This window comes from Tenrec ecaudatus, chromosome 5, assembly GCF_050624435.1.
Source record: "Tenrec ecaudatus isolate mTenEca1 chromosome 5, mTenEca1.hap1, whole genome shotgun sequence".
Lineage (NCBI taxonomy): Eukaryota > Metazoa > Chordata > Mammalia > Afrosoricida > Tenrecidae > Tenrec > Tenrec ecaudatus.
The window spans coordinates 163,688,990-163,712,334 of record NC_134534.1 but is presented as its reverse complement, the minus strand read 5'-3'; the positions used below and the strand labels follow the sequence as shown (position 1 = coordinate 163,712,334).

General features: G+C 45.2%; 1 protein-coding gene across 1 annotated transcript in view; it reads left to right on the top strand.

The window, feature by feature from the left end:
• Positions 1-23,345, top strand: part of DPP6 (dipeptidyl peptidase like 6) — an 890,123-nt gene that overhangs the window by 821,248 nt on the left and 45,530 nt on the right. Inside the window, exon 17 of the mRNA XM_075550777.1 lies at positions 11,782-11,829. Within this exon, the coding sequence (XP_075406892.1) occupies positions 11,782-11,829 (48 nt within the window). The remainder of the gene's footprint in view (positions 1-11,781; positions 11,830-23,345) is intronic.

Genomic DNA, 23,345 nt, shown 5'->3' with positions numbered 1-23,345 from the left:
TATTTCCTATAATAAAGTGGTAAGAGATGTAGTGCAACTTGATATAAAAACTTTGGATGGCAATTGAATAATATTTAATGAAAATAAATGTTTCCATCTATTGTGCCCAGTTTTGCTCTCTCCTGAGAGCTACCCAAGAGTAACTCCAAAGGAAGGCCTAGTGATATATTCCTACAAGCACAAAGCCATGGGAAACCCTGCGGAGGGCAAGTCTTTTCTGACACACACGGAGTCACCACTGGCGGGTGGGGTGGTGGCCAGTAAGAACAGTAACCACCGCCACCTCATTCCCACGCAGTTTGCACTGTCCACAGACACACGACACACATCTGGATGCCTTTGCAAGCACTCCTGCTCAGCTCTCTTGGCCACTGTGCAGGATTTTCTAGAGGAAAGCTGAGCTTTCTGGCTAGATCCTAAACTGAAGGCATCCCAGGTCCAGAGCCCAGCAGTGCCCAGCAATGCTAAGCTGATCTGTTTACTGAGGCATAACATGAGCAGAAAATAAAAGTTTATTGTTTTAAAACATTGAGATTTTAGTGTTTTTATAAACCCTGGGCTTACTTAGTACAATATGAATTTACAACTTTTTCACCACTGTCATTACAGTGCTAGTAGAGAGCTTAACCTTAGAGATGCAGTCTTATAACTGTTCAAAGATACATATATAACAGGATATCTATAGCACTGTTATGTGAACCTGTGTTCATCAGTGGGACATTGCAATGAATACACTTACTCTTCATGCAATGACATGTTATTATTGCATGACAATCAAAGATACATGCAAATGGAGGATAACCACATCATTACATAACCATCAAATTATATCATTACATAACTGCCAGATTGTATCAAATTGTGCCAAACCACTGAGAATTACGTCCCAGAAAAGTTGACATATAACCTTAGCCATCACTTTTGTCTTACCACACATTGACATTCATTACAACCATATGTATGTCTTCAATATGCACACTAGTAAATTTTTACTATTGAAAATGTAAAATGTCAGATACCATGATTGTGCATCAGTTTAACAAATTATAAATATAAAAGTGTCTACCTTACAAATCTGGCTAGACCAGAAGATGTACATAGGTACAGATAGCAACTGGAAACACAGGGAATCCAGGACAGATGACTCCTCCAGGACCAGTGGGTCTGCAGGGTGGAGAGAATGTGGGGTAGAAAGGGGGAACTGATTACAAGAATCTACGTATAGCCTGCTCCCTGGGGGAGGGACAGCAGAGAAGAAGGCTGGGGAGACATCGGACAGTGTAATATATGACACAATAATAATTTATGAATGATGAAGGGTTCATGAGGTAGGGGGCAGCGGGGAGGGAGGGGCAAAATGAGCAGCAGATATTAAGGACTCAAGTAGAAGGCAAATGTTTTGAGAATGATGATGGTAACAAATGTACATATGTTCTTGACACAATGGATGTATGTATGGATTGTGATATGAATTGTGCGATCCCCCAATGAAATGATTTTTAAATTATAAATATGTAAGCCAGACATTTAAACTCTTCCAAAAGACAGGGAAGGAAGGAATAATTCCTGATAATTCCTTGAGGCAAAAATCACCATGATACCAAAACCAGATGATACCACAAGAAAAGATAGCTGCAGGCCAATGTACTTTAAAAAAATCAATGCAAAAGTCCTCAACAAAATACTATAAAACAGAATTCAACAGCATATTAAAAAGGTCATACACTATGACTAACTGGTATCTATTCCAGCAATGGTACCACATTAGAAAACTCATCAGTATAATACACCACTGCAGTGGTACAACGGAAAAGAATTACAGGGTCATCTCTTTGGCTGTAAAAAAAGCAATCAACCAACATCCTTTTTAAAAACACCGTTTTATTGGCATATTGTTAGTTGTTGTGAAGTACTCAGGAGTTGGCTCCCATCCACAGCGACCCTGTGCACAACAGAAGGAGACACTGCACGCTTCTGCGCCCTCCTCACAACTGTTCCTGGGCCCGAGCGTGTTGTTGCAGCCATGTGTCCGTCCATCTCCTTGAGGACCGTCCTGTTTGTTGCTGCCCTTCCACCTTACCGAGCAGGATGTCCTTCTCCAGGGACTGGACTCTCCTGATAACATGTCCAAAGTATTAAAGATGAAGTCTCACCACCCTTGCCTCCAAGGAGCAATCTGGACATACTTCTTCCAAGAGAGAGTGGTTTGTCCTTTTAGTTTCATCGTTCTTCACCAGCACCATCATCCAAATATACTGATTCCTCTTCGGTCTTCCCTCTTCAGTGTCCAAGTTTCCCAGGCATACGAGGCCATGGAGAACACCACAGCTTGGGTGAGGCGTGCTTCAGTCCTCAAAGTAACATCCTTGATCGTCAATCCTCTTAAAAGCTCTTGTGCAGCAGAGTTACCTAAAGCAATTTGTCCTTTGACCTCGTGACTGCTGCTTCTATCAGCTTTGATTGTGGATCCAAGCAAGACTGAGTCCTTGACGACTTCAACCTTTTCTCCTTTTATCATGATGCTACCTGTTGGTTCAGCTGTGGAGCGTGGAGTTGTCACCCATAGTGAAGGCTGCAATCCGTGACCTTCATCAGCAAGTGCCTCAAGTGCTCCTCACTTGCATCAAGCAAGGTCGTGTCATCTGCATACCACAGGTTGTTAATAAGCCTCCCTCCAATCCTGATGCCACATTCTTCTTCAGATAAGAATGAAGAAGAATCTTCTTCATATCAGCATAGAGATTGTATAAGTATGGTGAGAGGATACAACCCTGATGCACACCTTTCCTGATTTTACACCATGCAGGATTCCCTTGCTCTGTTCCGCAACTGGCTCTGGATCCATGTACAGTTTCTGTGTGAGTAAGATAAAGTGTGCTGCAATTCCCATTCTTCGAAAGGTTATCTAAGTACCATAAAATTCAATAGCTCAACCACACCAAGAAAAGTTGAACAATCATCAGCAAAAGCAATTGTAGGACATTTGCTCCATTCGTGTACTCATCATGATTAGCTCCCTATTTCCTCCCAACCTCCTGAGCCAGGCCCTCAAGAAACCATTAATCCAGTTGTCATCTCTATAGATTTACCTACCCTGGATTTCGTACACATAAAAACATTAAAAACAAAACTAATGCAGCAAGAATACAAACTAAATTAGATGAAAACATCAATCAAAAGAAAGAAAATATTTAAAATGAGCATAAATTTAAATCAATCATAAGAGAGAGTAAATGATAAGGGGCTAAATATTAATTGATCTGCATCTATAACAATCCACTATCTGATGTATTCAGCCTAATGGAAAAGCTGTTCACATCCCTGGTCCATCAGAGGGGATTTTCCAGGGGCTAATCCACATGGGTTTCCCCTTTACTTTATCTTTTAACTGAAACAACTTGAAAATGGGTCAAATGGGAGATCAAATGATATTACATTTTAACCTAGCTATGTCTGCCACAATTAACTTTACAATGCTCTCTGTCTGATAACAAAGCTGGTCACTCTACAACTATGGACAAAGGGGATTCAGTACAGGTTGAATCTATGGGTGGACCCTAAAAAGCTGAGTGCTCTAGCAAAAGGTGGTAGAGAGACCAGATGGTGGCTGGCTATCCGAAACAATAGCATCTAGGGTAGTGGATCTCAACCTCCCCAATTCCATGACCCTTTGATACAGTTCCTCATGTTGTGGTGACCCCACCATAAAATTATCTTTGTTGCTACTTCATAACTGTAATTTTGCTACTGTTATGAATCGGCTGACCCCTGTGAAAGGGTCATAAAGCCCCAAAAGGGGTCATGATGCACAGGTTGAGAACCGGTGATCTCGGGTTTTAAAGGCTTGTCTTCAAACAAGCAGCTGTCTAAGAGAGGCATCAATTAAGTCCACTTGGAAGAAGCACACCAGCCTATGTGATGTGATCCAAATCCAAAGGAGGGAATGGTATCAGAGCTTAAATTGGGAACAGAACCTGGTCTGCAGAACCTTCCTCCTCAAAGTAACCTTCTTCCTTTTCCATAAAGAGGTCTGTACAGCATATTTGCATAAAGCAACCTGTCTTTTGATCATGACTGCTGCTTCCATGTGCATTGATTGTGGATCCCAACAAGACAACATTGTTGGACTGATGGCAGTGGCTTACAGGCTATGGATGACGATGGAAGCCCAAAATCCATTTGCAGGGTCCACACATGCATCAAGCCAACAGTATGTCATGTTGAAAACCCTGAGGAAGATTAGAATAGACGGGACATCTCTTAATAGGGTTGGAGGCAGATATGATAAGTAAACAGCCAATATTATTTACTCTTAATAAAGAAAGACTGAGAAGGTTCCCTTGGATTTGGGAATAAGAAAAAGGGTATTTACTCTCACAACTTCTATTCATTCTTATATTAGAAGTCTATTCTATTCACTTTTGGATTAGAGGTCTTTGCAATGCGGGAAGACAAGAAAATCAAATAAAAGGTATGCAGATTAGAAAAGCAGAAATAAAACTATCTCTATTCACAGATGATATGATCCTATATAGAGAATATACCACAGAATCCACAAGAAAATTTTACAGCCAACAGAAGAATTTAGGAAAGTTGCAGGGCACCTGGTTAATAAACAAAACCAGTAGGGTTTCTATACACCAGCAATCGGAAAGGGAAATGAGGGAAACAAGTCTATTTGCAGTAACATCTAAGAGAATAAAATGCCTAAGAATAAAACTAACAAGGAATATTAAAGACTCGTACAATGAAAACTATGCAATACAACTGAAAGAGATGAAAGAATGGAATACATTAAAAAATGTTCCATGTTCATGGATTAGAAGTCCTAAGAATGTTAACATGTTAAATGCTGCCCCAAGCAACCTCTGGATTTAATGCTATCCTTATCAAAATGCCAACAGCCTTCTTTACAGAAATTGAAAGCAATCCTTACCTATTTTTGTTACAGCAAGAGACAAATAGCTAAAACAACAGTGATGAGAATTAAGCCGGAGGACTCACATGTCCTGATTTTACTACGTACGGTACAGCTACAGTAATCAAAGCATCCTGTCATTGGCATAACAATAGACACATAGCCCAACAAACAGAGTTGAGAGTTAGGGAATAAGCCCACACATCTATGGTTAGCTGATGCTTGACGAGGGTATTAGGTAAGTGTGGAGGAAAGAGTCTCTTCAGTCAATGTGCTGGGAGAATTGGATTTCCACTTGCAGAAAGAGAAAGCAGGACCCATGCTTCACACCATACACAAAACCAAATTCAAAATGGACCTACGTGCACAAACTGAAGCTCTAAAATTGTTAGAAGAAAATGCAGAGGCAGCATTGTCAAGCCTTTCTTTTAATAATGGATCGTCTCATATATTAAGTACAAACGGCACAATACAAAATAAATAATTGGGACATTATAACAGTTAAAACTATTGTTCATTAAAAGACTTTTCCAAAAAAATGAAAAGGCAAGAAACTAGGAGAATATCTTCAGAAACCATGTATCAAATAATATATATATATATAACTTGTCAACTTACCAATAAAAAGACAAGTTATAACACAGGCCAGGACTTGAGTAGATATTTCAGGCAAGATGACATTTAAATGACCTCCAGACACATGGAAAGATGAGTATCTGTAGTTAGTTACCATGGGACAAGAAAAGGGTGTGGGATGGACTAATGGGGATGGAAAAGTTTTACTAAGCATAGGGTTGCACAGTCAATTGTTTTGTTTTTCTAAAACCTTTTGTATTGGGAGGTAACACAGATATCATCTCGGTCCGTAGTTCAGTCGCATCAAGTAGTATTGTACAATTGCTACCACCATCAGTTTCAAAGCATTCTCTTTCGTCTTGAACTCTTGATATCAGTTCCCTTTGTCCTTCCTCCCTCTCCTCTCCCTCCCCCACTGTACTGTCCAGGAACAGCCCATTGTTGTCATTGCCATCAATAGTTATAGGCTTGTAAAAAGTTGAATTGGCAAAAGAGTGATAACATCAATTTATAAAAATGCCCCACTCTCCCCCCACCCCAAAAAAAGGTGAGGGGTAGCTTCTGAGATGGCTTATGTACCAGAAAACTCCTTATGGAATTTGGGTTCTTAATTTGGGAGTTTAAAGTCATGGTTCCATAGGACCTCCCAGGTAATGACCCTGTTAATGTGTTTGGTGCTTCTGTTCCTAAATCATCAAGTAAAGGAAGGCTGGGTACAGACAGTCATCCAAGTTACAACATCTGGTCTCTATTTGCCTGAAACAACAAAGGAAAGAGAGTGGAACAGCAAGAGGAGAGAGGGGATGAGAGGATGCTTTTGCTTTAACTTCCTACCCTTCTTTAGTGCTTGAAGTTGATTTTTTGTTTGTTTTTTTTTAGAAAGATATATTACCTTCATAAATTACAAAAATGAGACGGGACTAAGTTAGACTCAAAACTTATTATATGGGTGAGAAAAAAGACACCACGTGCACTAAACCTATTATTGCTCATCTGTAAAATATTGTCAGTGACATCTACTTTGCAGACGTGCTGGAGGGATAGAAATTATCTACACTAAAAAACCTCATGGAGTAGCTTTCACATAGTAGGAAATAAATAAACCATCATTGTATTATTAATAAGATGGTAGGAGACGCTCTGTTTGCAAATTCACTCATCCTGAAAGGTACAGAGAAAATAAATGTCGATTCTTTATTTCTCAGTAACTGATCTGTTCTTTCACATGAGGTCCCTAGGGGAGCAAATAGTTTGAGGGCCAGGAAAGTTACTTTGATTCAAGTATTCAAGCTTACAGCCAATCTTAAATCCTTTTCAATAATTGCTGTCTCTTTGGGGACAAATGCGTAGACTTTCAGTTTCAGACCCCGTTCTCGCACCCATTTCTTCCTGCACAGGGTTGCCACATTTAGCAAATCAGAACACAAGCTATCCAGGAATATTTTAATTTCAGATTAGGAGTAGAGAATTCTTGGGGAGTATGTGCCATGTTATACCTGGCATATTTGTAACTAAAGAGTTACTTGTGTAGCTGGAATTCTGATGTCACTGGACCGCCTCTATTTTTGCCTGGTAGCCCTGTCTAGGAGAATAGGGTAGGGCCAGGGTCAGTCCAGACTTTTTCTATACTCGGATGCGCACTGGGTCGTGCCTGGACCAGTCCCTGGCCTGTTGAGCTGTGTAAGCTTATCATGGTCACAGTTGGTTCTCTCTCAGCTCAGCCAGGGCCCAGGTGCTCCCTGGAGGATTCAGCCTCCCCATGCCTTGCCATGACATTGAAGACTGCTTTGACATCCTGCCCCATCCTCTTTGGGCCTGGCCTACTTGTCTACTGCACAGCCTATGCTGGAGTGCCTCAAAGCTCTCACGACGGGACTAAATTCCCTGGTTCTCCACTTGACTCACTGTGACCTAGACATGTCTGATAATGACCCCAAACCAAGCCAAGTGCCATGGAGTTGGGTCTGTCTGACAGGACAGTCGGTGACACTATGGCTTTCCAGAAATAGACGGCCACTAAGGAGCTAGTTTCAAAGCGTGCAATGTTTTCAGAGGCTTCTTCCTCCAAAGTGGGGAGCGGAGTCCTTCTTCGTAGTCTGTTCCTTAGTGTGGAAACTCTGGCAAAACCTGTTCCCTTTGGGTGGCCCCGCTGGCATTTGAGAGACAAGTGATATAGCTTCCAGCATCACAGCAACACACAAGCCACCACAGTAACAAATGGACAGACAAGGATGACAAGGATGGCAGAACTTGGTCATCTGACATACTTTGGACATGTTGTCAGGAGAGACCAAGTCCCTGGAAGAGGACATCAAGCTTGCTAAAGGGGACGGGCAGCAAAGAAGAAGAAGGCCTTCCACAAGAGGCATTGACACAGTGGCTGCAACGATGGGTTCAGGCATAGGAACAATTGCAAGGAGGGCGCAGGATTGTGCTGCATCTCCATTTGTGGGGCATAGGGTCACTATGAGTCAGAAACCAAAGCAAGGGACCCTAACAACAACAAACTAACCCTGTACTCCTGAATTTTTAATTTCAGGAATTTTTTTGTTCTTATTCTTTACTTTCATAATTATCAATATATATAGGAATATATACATTTAATTAAATGTTACAAAAACATCACGCTCAGCATGATAGGGCTAAATACAAATCTCAACTGCTGGCTTTGCTGTTAACACGCAACGAGTTACCAGCACGCCACAGGGGCTCCTTGAACTCAGGGCACCTAGGTCCAGTGCTCCCTCTACTCAGTGTGTTTCCTCCAGCTCTGATGTGATCATCTTCTGTGACTTCATAGCAAAAGCTTCACCCCGATCACAATGATCAACACATCACAATGATCCGATCACAATGATCAACACATCAGCCCCTCCCCAGGGGGATGAACAACAGGAAAGTGATGCAGGGAAACATCAGTGGGTGTAAGTCATGAGAAAAATAAAAATTTATAAATTGTCAAGGGTTCATGAGGGAGGGACAGGGAGGATGGAGGAAATGAGCTGATACCAAGTAGAATGAAATGTTTTGAAAATGATGGCAGCCTATGTACAAATGTGCTTGACACAATGGAGGGATGGATGGGTTGTGATAAGAGCTGGACGATCCCCCAGTAAAATGATTTTTAAAAAGAAAAGCTTTACCCCAGCATCACCTACCTCCCCTTCCTGTTTCCTCTTCACTCTCCCGCAGTCCACCAGGCCACTGAGGGCAGCTTGTAGAGTCTGAGTTCCTCCTGTCCACTCGATGTGGCCTCGCACCAGCTACAGTCCAAGCACGGCTGTAGATGCTGGGAGGAACAGGAGGGAGACACGTCCTTGACCGTCATGGCGCCCCATCCTGGTGCAGTTGAAAATGAAGGGCCATAAGGACCTGCTGTTAACCGCATGCTATGATGCCCTAACACTCCAGGACGAGTGCTGAGGAGCCGTTCAAAGACAAAGGAAGCGGGAGAAGGGGACGGGGGCTGGTAGTGTGGTCGTCAGGGAGAATGCGTGTCTGGAGAACACCTTCGAGCAGACTGACTGAAGGGGAAGAGAAACGCAGCACATGTCCTGGGCAGAGCTCTGCAGTCTGGAGATGCTGGGGCAAGTGCGGCCAAGCTTGATGTGTGTGAGACCCTGCAGGGAAGGCCGCTAACTAGACCAGAATGGGTAGAGGAAGAGAGGAGAGCAGACGAAGTTAGAAAAAAAATCATCTTGCATGCCCTTCCTATTCAGTTTAAAAGATATAAAATTAATTTAGAAAGCCCCCTCGTTTTCCTTCTGGGCTATCTTTTTTCTGAAGAAAATAGGGAAGTCAACTTGCAGATGCCAAGCTTATCAAGAGCCACTTATGGGTGGGTTTGGGGTCTCCACTTTGTCTATGCTTCTTCACGTCAATTTGAGTGCTTGGTTTTGAACGTACGGTACCTATTCCTGTCGACATAGCATAATCACACAGGCTGTTGGGCTTCTTCCATGTGGACTTTGTTGCCCCCTCTGCTAGATGGCCGCTTGTTTAACTATAAGCTTTTAAGACCCCAGATGCTATTTCTTGTAATAGCTGGGAACCATCAACTTTCTTCAACACATTTGCTTATGCACCCATCTGTCTTCAATGACTGTGTCGGTGAGGTGGGTATCATACAATGCCACATTATTAGAACAAAACCATTCTTGTACTGAGATAAGATTTAGGTAGAGGCCCAAAGTCCATCTATTTCCTTATTGTAGTTACATATATATGTGTGTGTATGTATGTATACATACATATAGATACATTAACTAATATGCCTATCTTTTAATATTTATATATATAAATACATATAGATATATATCTCTACTTATACCTATATATTATATGATTATTACTTTCTAGTTCTTTCCTCTGTTTCTTTTTTCTTTCCTCCTGCCTCACTGTTATGTTTACCTATCGTTCACCTTGCAATTGTTCCTCTCAGATATATTTCAATTGATCAAAATGATCCAGAATGCTACACCCTTCTCCCTGTGAGTTTTATATCCCTTGCTATTCCCCTGTCCCTGTCATAAGTGGTTCCTGGCTGCCCGCCCCCTGCCTCCTCTATGGCTCCCCACCCTCACTCCCTGGAACCTGCAGTCCCGTTGATGTTTCCTTGGGATTGCTTATCCTGCCCATCTTATTTGGATAGACAGAAAAAAAATAGGGAAAAAAAGAGGCCATGCAAATATTTCCAAGTCTAACCTGTATGACAATCGGACAGGCCCTCACAGAAAGGCTATGGGGGCCATGGGGGAAGATATACAGGGTGGAGTCTGGCACTGAGGAAACGTATAACTATCCTCTTGTTGTTTAATATTTCCTCCCTTGCTATTATGGTCCCAGTTTTATCTCATTAATCTTGTTAGACCTGCATATATTCATTTATATAATGAAGATAATCTGTTGCATGAAATCCAAGATAGATAAACTCATCAAAAATAGTAATGGGAGCAACAATTCCCTGGGGGTACAGGAAAAGGGGGGAGGGAGAACCAATAGCAAAGATGACTGTGTAACCCCACTTGAGGGGAATGAATAACAGATTTGTAGGTGAATGGATACAGTGGATGGGGTATGATATGGAAAAATAATAATATTATTATTTTTAATATAAAAATAAGGGTTCCTGGGGGGTATGGTGTGGGAGGGAGGGGATAAAGAAGAGCAGATATCAAAGAGTTCCAGGAGAAAGAAAATGTTTGGAAAATGATGGTGATGGTAATTGTACAATTATGCTTGATCTAATTGAATTGTGGGTTGTTTTAATATCTGTAAGAACTCCCAATAAAATGATTTTTAAATTTAAAAAAAAAGAGGCACTATATTTCACTTCAGCCCTGGAGAGCTGTGAGGTAGAACAGTGGACGGAACGATGGAAAGGTGTTGCTAGCTGCTATCAAGTCCAATCGGAGTCCTGGCAACCTTGCGATTAGCACAAGGAACCAGGACTCGGCCCTCGGTCATCTTCAGCACCACTGGCTTGTTGGAATCCGTCCATGCAGCTAGGATGCTCTCCCATCTTCTCAAGGGTCTGCCTCATCCTCGGAGCTTCAGCTTCCCCTCCACACATCATGTCCACCTCCAATGACTGATCCGTTCAAATCAGGGGAGTAGACAGGTGTCGGTTGTGATCCATACATTTCCACCGACTGAATTTCAGAAGCAAGGCACCAGGCTTTTCTTTCTTGCTGGCCTGAGTCTGGAAGCTCCATGGAGGGCTGGCCCCTGCAGGTGTTTTGAAATAGCCAGGGCAGAGTTTCCAACATCATACCCACATGTGAGCCCCCACGGGGCAAGCTGACAGATGGGTGGCAGGCATCGCAACAGTTTCCTATGTGGGGAAATATTTCTGCTAGACTAGTAACTTTTTACAAGGGACTGTAAAAAGCCAAAGGAAGATACGACCTGCTTCCTCGAGACGTCAGGGAAGACATTGGCCAAAGGCAATAGGAGTGAGAAATAATTTACTGGAACGCAGCTGAGCCCATGTGGGATTTGAGTCTGGGTCACAAAAGTGATGTTACGGGAATGGAAACCAAATGTCAGTGCTCTGCAAAATGGTGTTATTGCCATTAGGACAGCTTTTTAAAAGTACTGTCTGACTGGCTGTGTTGGCAATAACACACATACAACTTTAGAAAGGCAGGCCTGTGCTGACCCTCGGGCCGTCTGGGATGACTCACCAGAGTCCACGCAGTTAATGGTCCTCCAAAGGCTGCTGTCCACTTCCTGTTCTCCACTAACGGCTGTGTTTCTGTTTCTCTCCTCCCTCTGTATCTCCACAGGTCCTGGCGTCCCCAAGGTGACCGTGCACAACACCACAGATAATAAGAGTGAGTACCACTTGGTTTTTTTCTTTGAGCTTCTTGAGACTCAGGAGAACCATGCAAGGTGTGTTGCAGATTAACTGGGCCCATATCTTCCTCTTCGGAGACAGAGAGAGGGGTCCTATCCCCTCAGTTCTGAAGTGACCCTGGCAATGGACAATCTCACTGAAGTGAGAAGGGACGGTCATTGAGGGATGTCCCAGAGGGGCAGCATCAGGGTCTCCCCAGCCTTCTGGAATGCTCTAAAACAGCTGTTCTCAACTTGTGGGTCACAACCCCTTTGGGGGTCAAACGACCCTTTCACAGGGGTCACCCAATTCATAACAGTAAAAAAAATTACAGTTATGAAGTAGTAACAAAAACTGTATGGTTGGGGGGTTCACCATCACATGAGGAACTGTATGAAAGGGTGGCGGCAGTAGGAAGGTGGAGAACAACTGCTCTACGAGTCCAAACCTGGGTGGGCTTGTAGCCTGAAGCATGCCGCCCTCTAAGGGCCGGCTCTTAGAACATCAAGGCTGAGTTCAAGGACTGGAAGACCCCTTCTTTGGGTGCCCAGGTGCACCTTCCCAGTGTGGAGGATAGAGCTCTGGAGAGTCATCTGCAGAACACATAGTGCTTTTGGGCCTGAAATGGGCCCCAACTAGGAGTGTTTGTGTCAGATTGGAAATGTGGAAGGTCATCGCAGGCTGACCCTCAGTATATTGAGAAGCAAAGTCTCTGCACCCTCCCTTCTAGGCCTTCCTATAGGCCAGACCCCAAACCCTCATTCTTTGCTTTCCCTCTATCCAAATCCTCCATCCACCCACTCCCATCCCCACTTCTACCAGGACCTTTAGCTTCCCTCTGTGGTCCCAGCCCTGGAACCACCTTCCCCCTCACAAAACAATCATAGCAGTCCCACTGCCATGGTGTCACAGTAAGCTCTCTTCTTGTCACCCGGGGGTGCTGTCCCCCAGCCATCACACGAAAGGAGGGCTCTTGCCTTCAACTGATGAAGAACAGTCAGGTGAGGCCAAAGTTTCCACTCGCAAAGGTTTATGAAAACACAAGAAGCTTGTTTGTTATCTTCGTGGAAATGAAGGGGACTGTGCAACACTACCCTGGCCTCCTAAAGTTGGCGAGCATACAGAATGCATTCATTTTCCTATTCTAAGGGCCTTATACAAATGCGTAAAAACGTTTGGGGAAATGGTGGGGTGTGCCTGGGCGAGGCTAATAGTACGTGAGAGCAGTTGATCCCCAGATGGGCTCCTTGGCTTCAAGTTGGAGTTACCCCAAAACCCACAAGTGTCACCAAATGGATGCCGACCATCGTGACCCTAGAGGACAGGGCAGAGCCGTCCCTCTGAGCATCCAGGACAGTAACTCTTTATAGAATTAGCACAAGTGGTTGGAGTTAGCTGGACTTATTCTGGGATGTTCCTCTACACACTGTGGGAGAGGTCAGGAGGACTGGGTCAGAACAAGGCCTTTCTGAACAACAGCTTTCAAGGAAACATTGGTCTCCTTTATTCTGAGCAGGGTGCAGTGGGGAGCAAGAGTTGAGTCTATCTGGCTGGGAGCTTCTGCTCCATTCAGAGCTTTTTGATTACATGAGGAACACCCCACCCCCGTTTTTTTGTTTGTTTGGTTTTTGTTTTTGTTTTTTTGCTTTTTGCCCCTTAAACTTTTTTATGAGAATGGCTTCTTGGAGGAGCTTCTGCAGGGCCCTACTATTTCCCATCTTATTTCATTCTGACTCAGAGTTGACTCACAGGGTTTATAAAGCTGTTCATCTTTTATGAGAACAGATAGCCCAAACTTCCCCAGTCCCCTCTCTCCCTGAGCCGTTGGCAGGTTTGAACTTCCAGCCTTCGTAAGTACATATAATCCTGGGCTTACCTTTTTTCAACTGGGTACTCTGTCCCTGTCAAGGGTTGGAATTTGGGAAGAGGCTTTGATTCTGTCGGCTGTGGGGTTGGGAGAGAGACAGATACCAGGTCTACCTAGAAGTAGAAACTTTGATGTGGAGCTTATTGGGCAGTCCCACTTGTGCTCCACAGTACAGCATCTCTGCGGGTTGGACAGACGGTCTGCTTTTGCTTCGACTGGACCACTGTCACCTCTCCTGGTAGCCATCATTTTGATGGTGTTTTGTCTTGAGGATCATGCTGGTAAAGCCATGTTTCATCTCTTGTTACCATTCTTCCAAGAAATTCTTCAGGATGGTATTCTTCTAATTTAAACTTTCCACTGACATCTCTGCTCTTGTCTGCATTCTGAGCTGGGTGAACAGTTCTACCACCAGCCCAGTGAAACAGCTGCTTGCTATCATTCTTGAGTCAGTACTGCATACACTGAAGGGGGCTAGGGTATTTGGCTATTTCTGCTGCTAAGCACCGGCCTTTCTCAAGTAAGGCATGGACAAGAAAAAGTGTTTCCTTGGAAATGGGTGTGGATGGTCTGTAGCTGTGGGCTTCACCTCCAGCAATGTCCCATTCACCCTTAAAACGGGTTATCCACTGCTGATTTTTGCAAGACCCAAACTTTTCCTAAAACGTCAATGATTTCATCATTCTTCCACCCAAGCTTCGCCATCAATTGAATGTTTGCCCTTGCTCAAGGTGAGCAGCATCCCTGTTGCCCCAACAGGGGTTCTTTTCAAACTCATGTCGTCGTCTTCTCAGTACCTCAAACTAGATCCTGTTCCCTCATGTCAGAACCAGTCCAGGTGAGTTTTATTTGGATGCAAGAGAAATCTAGAAATCTTTGCATTGGTTTATCATAATATGCATTTCCCATTCCCTTGGCTGAAGACTCCTCATACAAGGAAACATATTGGAGGGTGATTTTGCTAATGTGGCTGAATGAAAACATTGCCAGCTAGGCCTACATTTGCTGGTGCATTTTGCCATGCCAGCCACCATCAGGCCGAGCTGCGACCATTCCCTTGTGGGTCCTAAAGGCTAGAAATATGAAAGCAGCCATGAGAGGCTTGCCTTGTGGTAAAGTTGTCCTAAGGATCACTGCCTGAATGATAAAGAAGCAAGCCTGTGTCTTCGATACGTGCGCGAACACTGAGGCGATGGTTATGTACCCCACTTATAAAAGTAATGTTAAGTCTAAGTGGGAGTCTTCATTTTCCCTCAGACACAACTCAGTGTTGGGAGCTGAGTGCCAGCAAACCTTCACCAAATATCCTCCGAATGGGTGCAAGTTCCTAGCGTGCTCTCCATTCTGAGATATGTTACCAACTCTACTGGAAACTAAGCAATGAGTGTTTCCACCTGTTTGGTTGAACGGTTGCATGAATCAATCTGTCCAATCAGAACTGACAGACATCTGGATTCCGTTGTGGAGATCCCAAAGTAAATCGGTCAACTTAAGAAATATTTGATTATTTGCCATTGAAGTGTCACTGGTACAGCTGTGATTCCCCAGGGGTGAAGAGAGAGGACACAGTGGGATAAGAAACAAAGCATGTTCCGCACCTCTCCAGGTTCCACTCTGTCTTGTGTGAAATCTCACAGGGAACCTGGAAGGGACACCCTTGTACTATATATCGACCAAGTGTTGATGATCAGGAAACTCAGTGTTTATATCGCCGCGTTGGGATGTGTAGAATTATTTTTATGATGTTTCTGGTTGCATAGTGGTTACATGTTGGTCTGCTAACCACAAGGTCAGCAGTTCAAAACCACCAACCACTCCATGGGAGAAAAATCGAGCTTTCTAGCCCCATAAAGAGTGATAGTGGCAGAAACCCACAGGCACAGTTCTCCTCTGTCCTAGAGGGTGGCTGTGGGTTGGAATGGACTCGTTGGCACCAAGTTTTCTTTATTGAAAGAGTTATATTGGAGCTCTGAGTTCCCATCATTTCATTCAAATTGTGAGACTGTTTCACTTTGGCCTGCAGGTTTTCTGTATCTCAATTCGGTTCCCAAATCCATCAAAATGTTGATCTAAGAAACCCTGTTGCCAAACTAAGTTAGAAAGGGCATCATGAGATGTTACTGCTCTGGCTGCTGCCAGCACCCTCCTCTTGTCCAGGGTCTGTTTATTATCCAACCAAGTGGATTGGGCAGCACCTGGAAGCTCTCTCAGATGCTTGATACAGTGCCTGCAATTCCATCATTTGGTATGTATTCCTGTGCATTAGGACCTTCTATCTGTGTGAAACCTTTTCTTAACATGCAAAAACCCTTATAGAAATGGGGGGGGGAACCTTATATAAACTGGGTTATATTTGGCTATATGTAAAGAAAAATGTTAAATAGCAGTTCCTGAAGCCCAAAGGAGCTGTATTTCATAATGTGTTCAATGGTTGATATTTTTAGGAATAGATAGATGGTCAGGTCCTTCATTCTGAAGCACCTCTGGGTGAATTCAAGCTTTCTTTCAGTTTGTAGTTCATCACGTTAATGTTTGCAGCTCAGATTGGGCTCAGTGGCACCTGCTTAAACGAGATGAGAGAAGTTTTCTCTCTTGTATAAAGTTCAGACACGACTCTGGTAGCTTCCTGTCTTCAGCGGCCCACCACACTTCGACTTGCCTATTCTATCTTCAGCTGGTAGTGTTCACCTGGGGGCTGCTTCGTGATGCAAAACCTGTCTTGTCTCCTAGTCTCCTACATTCTCCAGATGTAGGAGAATGGAGTGAAATCAGGATATGGGCTCTTCTGTAGGAGAGACAGTCAGTCCCTTAGGCTGCCTTCCAACAAGTACCAAATGACACACCTGCTTACAGCTTAGTCACACTTTTACAATTTAGTCAGGAATAACCTCCTAGCTGCATATTATATGAAGAAATGGCTTGTAGTTGGGCTTCTTGCCAGTTGAAATAAGAACTGGGATCTCTGTAAAGTAGTCAAAAGGCACCAGAGACCAAATTAGAGCAAGCAGGCTTTATTGGGGAGAAAAACACAGCCTGGGCGAAGTCCCAGTCCACAGTGTCCGGGCTGAGAAGTTGCACCCCAGGCTACAGGGGTGGTGCTTATATGGCCAGGGAACATGTGACTGGGCTGTCTTGAGTCCATATAAGGTAAAGTAATCAGGAATTGGGAGATACAGGTATGTCCAGGTTTCTGGAATGTAAGGTGTCTTCTTGGTTCGGGTGTATTCATGCCAGGTGCAGAGCCGTGGGCCCACAAAAAAGTGGGCAGTGAGCCAAACAGGCCATGCTGGGTGCAGAGCGGTGGGTCGAGAGCAAAGCGGGCCATTAGTCAGCTGCACAGGTATGTGTGGGAGATTCAAGGTCACTCACTGTGGTTGTTTCTGCTAGCTTTGGTCAGCTCTGCATGGGTGGGGGAGATTCAAGGTCACTTGCTGCTAGAAGCTGGCCTGGTATTGATCCAGCCATACATACCCAACTGTTTGGTGACAGGGGCGACAACTCTTCTGGCTACTTCCTGCAGGTACTGGGACGGCATGAGAGGGGCTTATGGGTTGGGAATGTTTGGCTCCTGTGGGGGAGGATTATTAAGAATGCAATAACATTTGATTAACAGCAACACCAGAAATTTCTTGCATTCGGTTTTGAAGAAAGTTCAGCAAACAGGGCGCCAGAAGTAGGAGAGTACAGATGGTTATAAGGGGGGCTATTAAGGGAGCAATCCAACCGATGAATGGATTAGATTACGAACCTGGGGGTCTGACCAGATAGCTTTTGTCCCCCCAACTTACGAAGTTTGTTTATAGTGGTTTCCACCAACCCGGATTCATTAACATAATAGTAACACTTTTTATTTAGATACCTACACATTCCCCCTTTATTGGCCATTAAGAGGTCTAGGGCTTTTTTGTTTTGTAAGGCTACTTGGGCTAGGGATGTTAGTTGGTGCTGTAAGAGATTTAAAGATAATGCAGTGTTTTTTTAAGTGCAGCTTGCAGTTTGGAGGACCAGCTTTGTGAAGAACTCAGAGAGTGGGATAGGGCTCCTGCCCCCATTCCTGAGCCAACCAAGGCTGCCGCTAAATTTACTATGACAGGGAGGAGCACTGCCTGTGTGTGTCTGGTGGTGCCATGGGAGGGATTTTGCAGAGCATTTACCTCAGGGACTGTGGACATAGTTAGCCGGGGAACCAGGGTGTCTGGCATACACAGATGGGATGGAGAAAGAGTGGAAAGGTTTTTTGTCAGGGTGCCCTTGCACCAAAAGACTCCGCCTGGGGGGGGGGTCATGGAGGGGGGGAAGTGAGGTTACTTGCGGTGTTTTTACAACCTTGTTCTGCGTTGGAATAGCAAAACGGCCATTTTTTAGCAATGGGTTGTAGAACAGGGAACTTTAATTACTGGTGGAAAGGCGTCCATTTTTTCCATGTAGTTAAACAGTTGAGGTAAAGGTACTGCTGCCAGAGGAGACCTATGGAGAGCAGCACAAAGGAAACAAGAGGAAAGGTTAACCAGGTTGGAATTGTTGAGAAAGGCTGCCCCTTCATGGATAAGGGTGAGCCAAGAAAATGATTTTCCCTTGGGCTTCTGTCCTGTAACCTGTTCCTGAAGTTCTTGTTGGGCTTTTTGAATTAGCTGGGTTTGACCAGCCAGCTAATGCGTACATAAGCAGGATGGATATACGTAGATTGATAAGGGTAAGAGGAACCTGGATACCGGTAGATATTTTGGGGGGTGGGGGACATTTCTTTTTTAATGTCTCATGGGTTAGGGATGTCGATTCAAAAGTTACCCTTATGATGGTTACCGGTGAGACGATTCATTTGTTTCAGCTTTCCTTCCAGACCCATTTAGTATTTGTGCTTTATGCAGGAATGCCATGGGCAACCTCTATTTTACCCATTTAGTGTGCAACCGCTAGATTTGGTTTGGTCATACAGGAAACAAAGGAGGGGGTGGGACCACATCGGGGGAGTGCAGGGAAAGGTTTTACAGGAACCGACACCAGAGATTGGCAGCCTTCAGGCTGACAATACTTTTTGCCTATAACTTGTGAGTGGGTTCCTGATTCGTCAGCCCAGGTTTCGGTAACTATGAACTGCCATCGGTGGCTGGGTGACCGCATTTCTGTGTACCGCTTTTCCATGTTTGCAGAAGCCAACACCTGAAGAGGAAAAAAAAAACAGGAACAAATCACAACATAACTGAGCCCAAAACAGACCTTTTGACCAGTGGTTCAATTGGCCGGAGTGGTTGTTGCAAGGCTTATTCCAAAAACATGTAGTAAGGGGCAAAAATAAAAAGGGGAGGAGGCATGTCGAAATCATTTAGGGGTAGGTTTTAATTAGGCAGGGTGCAGTTGGACCAATGAGGTTAGAAGTTTACTTGTTTTAAGTGGGTTTGGGTTCCAGGGGTGCTTGCTTGACCCGTGTCAGATGATACCACCCCATCCGTTATACCAGTTTGACTGCCGATGGGGTGGTGAGGATTACGGTGGATTGTCCTTTCCACCGTGGCTGGAGTCCAGGGGCAGGCTAGGGACAATTTTTTACTAGGAATTGGTTTCCTGGGGAGAGGTTAAGGATTAGGTGCCCAAAGAGGTGTTTTTGGTTTTTTTTCTACGTCCAGAAGGTGTTGGTCTGCGTAGGACCTGAGTGAATTGCAGAGCAAAGACAGAGTGGGTAAGCAAGCTGAAAGCGGAGTTTCATTCTGAGGCAGAGACTAATTTAGGACAAATGGACGGCTGTAGAGAGTTTTAAACTGGCTGAGACCCGTGGGCTCTCTGGGGGAAGCCGGGAGGCAGGTTAAGGCAACAGGAAGGAGAGCTGGTCAAGAGAGGCGGACCTCTAAGGAGAGCTTAGTTAATTGGGACTTTATAAGTCCGTTGGTACGCTTAACCTTGCCTGACAACTGGGGACGATAAGGAATATGTAGTTTTCAATCCACTCCCAGGGCAGCTGAGACCTGTTGGGACACCTGCGAAATGCAGGCTTGGTCATTGTCAGACTGGATAGAGTGTGGAAGGCCAAACCTAGGGATTATAGATTTTAGGAGAGTTCAAGCAACTACATCTGCTGTTTCCCGGCTGGTAGGAATGCTTTAATCACCCTGAAAAGGTATCCACCAAAGTTAAAAAACATTTAAGATGTTTCTGTTTAGGCATGTGTGTCAAATCAGTTGCCCAGTCCTCACAGAATTGGTGGAGGTTTCTTGGAGGCAGAATATTGCTCTGGGAGGAGCGTCTGGCCCCAGGGTGGGTACAGCGGCAAAAAGGAGATGGGCAGCTTGAGGCTGCTGAGGTATTAGGGAAATGGAGGCCTTAAGGTGTATAAAATGTTGCTTTTGAGCAACGGAACAGGACCTGAGGGGATTATTAGGAATGAATGGGAGAAAGGGTATTGGTTTAAGACACAGGGCCTCGAAAGGGGTTGGTTGGGTGTTGAGGTGCCATTAATCCCCATTACAGTGACCGAGGAAGGGAGACTATGCCCAGCATACGAAGGAAGGACACAATAGTCCCCGTGCCCAATAAAACAGAGGTGGACTTGCCTGCTACCTGGATGGTGCCCTGGGCTCGGCTAGGGTTATTGGGGTATCCAGTGCAGGCATGTCAGTCTTCTTCAGCAAGCCCCAGAAGCTCACCAGCAGGGAAGGACTGTGGTGAGAGGCTCAGGCTGACCCCAGCTGTTGGGACAGTCAGGGGGAGCCTGCCAGTGGACAGTCAGACTTCAAGTGCCCTTTCTGGCGGCATACGGGGCACAGCTAGGTGGGGGGTCGGGACTTTGGGCATTGGTGGGCCTAATGTCCATCCTTACTGCACTTAAAACAAGCACCCCGGCAGGGCTGCATCCAGTTTTGCGTGAGGATCTTTCGGCCCCTCCCCTGCCGGCCGCAGGGCAGCTACCAGAGCCCGGGTTGCAGGGCCTCCTTTTGTTGTAATTTGGACTGTCCCGGGCGATTCTGCCACTTCCTCCGGGGCGGGCGTTAAAGACTGTAAAGGCCCTTGTTACCAGATTCTGTAATGGGGTTTGTGGTCCCTCCTCTGCTTTTTAAATTTGTTCTTATCTCTGGAGCTGACTGAGAGAGAGAGTGGAAGGCCAAAACAGCTGCGCCGGCAGGGGGTTGGGGGTCCAGTTTTGTAAACTGGGTCAGGGCCTCCTGGAGACGGTTTAGGAAAAGGGCAGGATTTTTATTCTTTCACTGTGTTACCTTTTTAAGTTTTTCAAAGTTGATTGTTTTAAGAGCGTTATTGTTACTTCCCGCCGTTTACCCGCGCTTTTTTTGACTTTCAGAGCGCTGGGCAGAACGCACATCGCATCAACACCCGCCGCGGGCTTGGGCGATGCTTTGTTTTAAACAGATTTCCCTGGTCCGCGCCAGTTTTAAGCGGGGCTGGGCGCGCACCTCGGCTGGAGCCGCCGCCGTTTTTGTTTTGTTTTGTTTTACGCAGGGGAGCTCTCACGGCCCCGCCAGCTCTGGCTCGGCTTCTTTTCCTTTCGGCAGGGGTTGGGGATGCAGGCGGGGAAGGAATCCGCCAAGGGCCCCCGCGCACCCTGCATCCCCAACCCCTGCCCGGGAGCGGAGCGGAGGGTTGGAGCTGTCCAGCAGCCAGGGGGAGCCGATGGCGCAGGCAGGGGGAGCGGCTGTGCAGCGGCGGCCGAGGCTGTGAGGGAGGAGAATTAAGAATGGGTTGGGGCGGGAGACCCAGTGTCTGGCTCTTCAGTAAGCTCAGAGGACGGTGCGAGGGTGTGGTAGGGAGAGTCGGGGTTATTTTCAAGTTTGATTTCGCCGCCGTGCTCCTTTCAGTTGATTTAGCTGAAAGGGCCTGCGAGGTGGAACACTGGACGCCTAGAGATGGATGGGCTCGGAGATCCCAGAAAGCCTGAATATATGGAATTTCTGCCCATTTTCCTGAGCGGTGGCAAAATTTGTCCAAAGCAGTGAGGATGGCAAAATTAAAAGTGCTTTTGGAGGGCCACCTAGACTGATTGTTTAAGGGCTATTTGGGCCACTCGGTAGTATACAGAAAGACTAGCCTTTTTTTGGCGGAGGCTTTGGGAAATTTTTAATTTGGAGAATTTTAGGAGGAGACAGCCCAAGAGGTTCTTAGGATTAGTTTTGGACTTGGTCTTGCCCATGATGCCCCGACACCCCGGAGAGTTATCCCCCAAGACAAGGCATCCCCCGTGTTAGAGGAAACTCTAAATGGAGGTGGTCCCCTGCTAGCCAGAAGTCTCCCAAGTCACAGGGTCCTGAGCGGAAGCGGAAAGCCATCCCTGGCACGGCCGTGACACAGGACAAGTAGGCTCAGATGGAGAGGTGGTAGGGCAAGACTTACCTGAGTGCACAACTGATCCGCAGTTCTCCACCGCAGTGGTTCGGTTGTAGAAGAGTCCCTTGGGAGAAGGGGGGTGGTCACTTGCTGCTAGAAGCCAGCCTGGTATTGATTCAGCCATACAGTCTCCTTAACCAGGAACCAGTTGGGGTCCAGCCAGTTCTAACTGACCACAATTCTAAGTCTATTCTAGAACTGTGTCCCATAGGTTTTCCCATCGTGGCTGGTTTTTTGAGAAGTATATGGCCAGTCTAGCCTTGGGAGGTCCCTCTGGGGGAGTGTAAATTTCCAACCTTTTAGGAAGTAGCTGAAAGCAGGAACTCCCGCACTACCGAGTGACTCCAGAATACCCTGACTAAGGAACAATGGCCGCTGTGCCACACACACACCACCAAAGCTCAGAGCTTAACAAAGCAAGACTTTATCTTTCCCTCACAAGGGGCAGATCGGACTTGAAGGCACCGTTTTGGTATATTTAATGAGCTTACTGTCTGCCTACGATATAAGATATAAGCAGATGGAAAAGGGAAGGGAAGAAAATTTAACAATAGCCAAGGATCGATGGGGACATCATAAAGAATTAGCTATTAAATGTTTACATGGTTTGGGCACTCGTGTTTTGCATTCTAGAGTCTGTCAAACCCTAGAGATGAGGTCTGAGAAGCCTTGAAGGAAGAAAACAATTTCTATTTGTTGTTGTTATTGGTGGTTGGTAGTGTAAAATGCCAGGCAGTCAATTCTGACGCAGAGCAACCTACGTACAACAGAAGGTCCTGCTGCTGTGCATACACACAACCTGTCGGAGAAATTATGTCTTGATGGAGATTGTGATATAGATGGGTCTTGAAGATACGACACTGAACGAATAGGTCAATCACAGAGGCAGATATTATATGACCCCACTTAGATAAAATGACAAGAAAAGGCATATGTAGAGGGAAAAAAATTTCTTCCAGGTTACCAGGGGTGAGAGGAAGGGGGTGATATGTTGGTTAAGAGTTAGTTTGCACAATTAATTATGACCACTGCTATCGATAAGGTGTTACACATGTGAAAACACTGCAGTGACTCTAGTTGTGGTGTTTACAATGACAACAAACAGCAGGAGAAGAGTTGCTGATGCCAGTTAAGTGCCTCTGAATGCTTCCTGGGATTTTAGTGGCATGGGTTCAGGAGACATGTCAGTCAATTAGCCGATTAACATGTTAGAGCTTCTATTTTACCTCCTACTGCTTTACATAGTGTGCAGGGTCTCTAAAGCTTCTAAGCTGCTCTCTCTGGCACAACAATTGGTATCTACTTGCCTGGGGCAACAG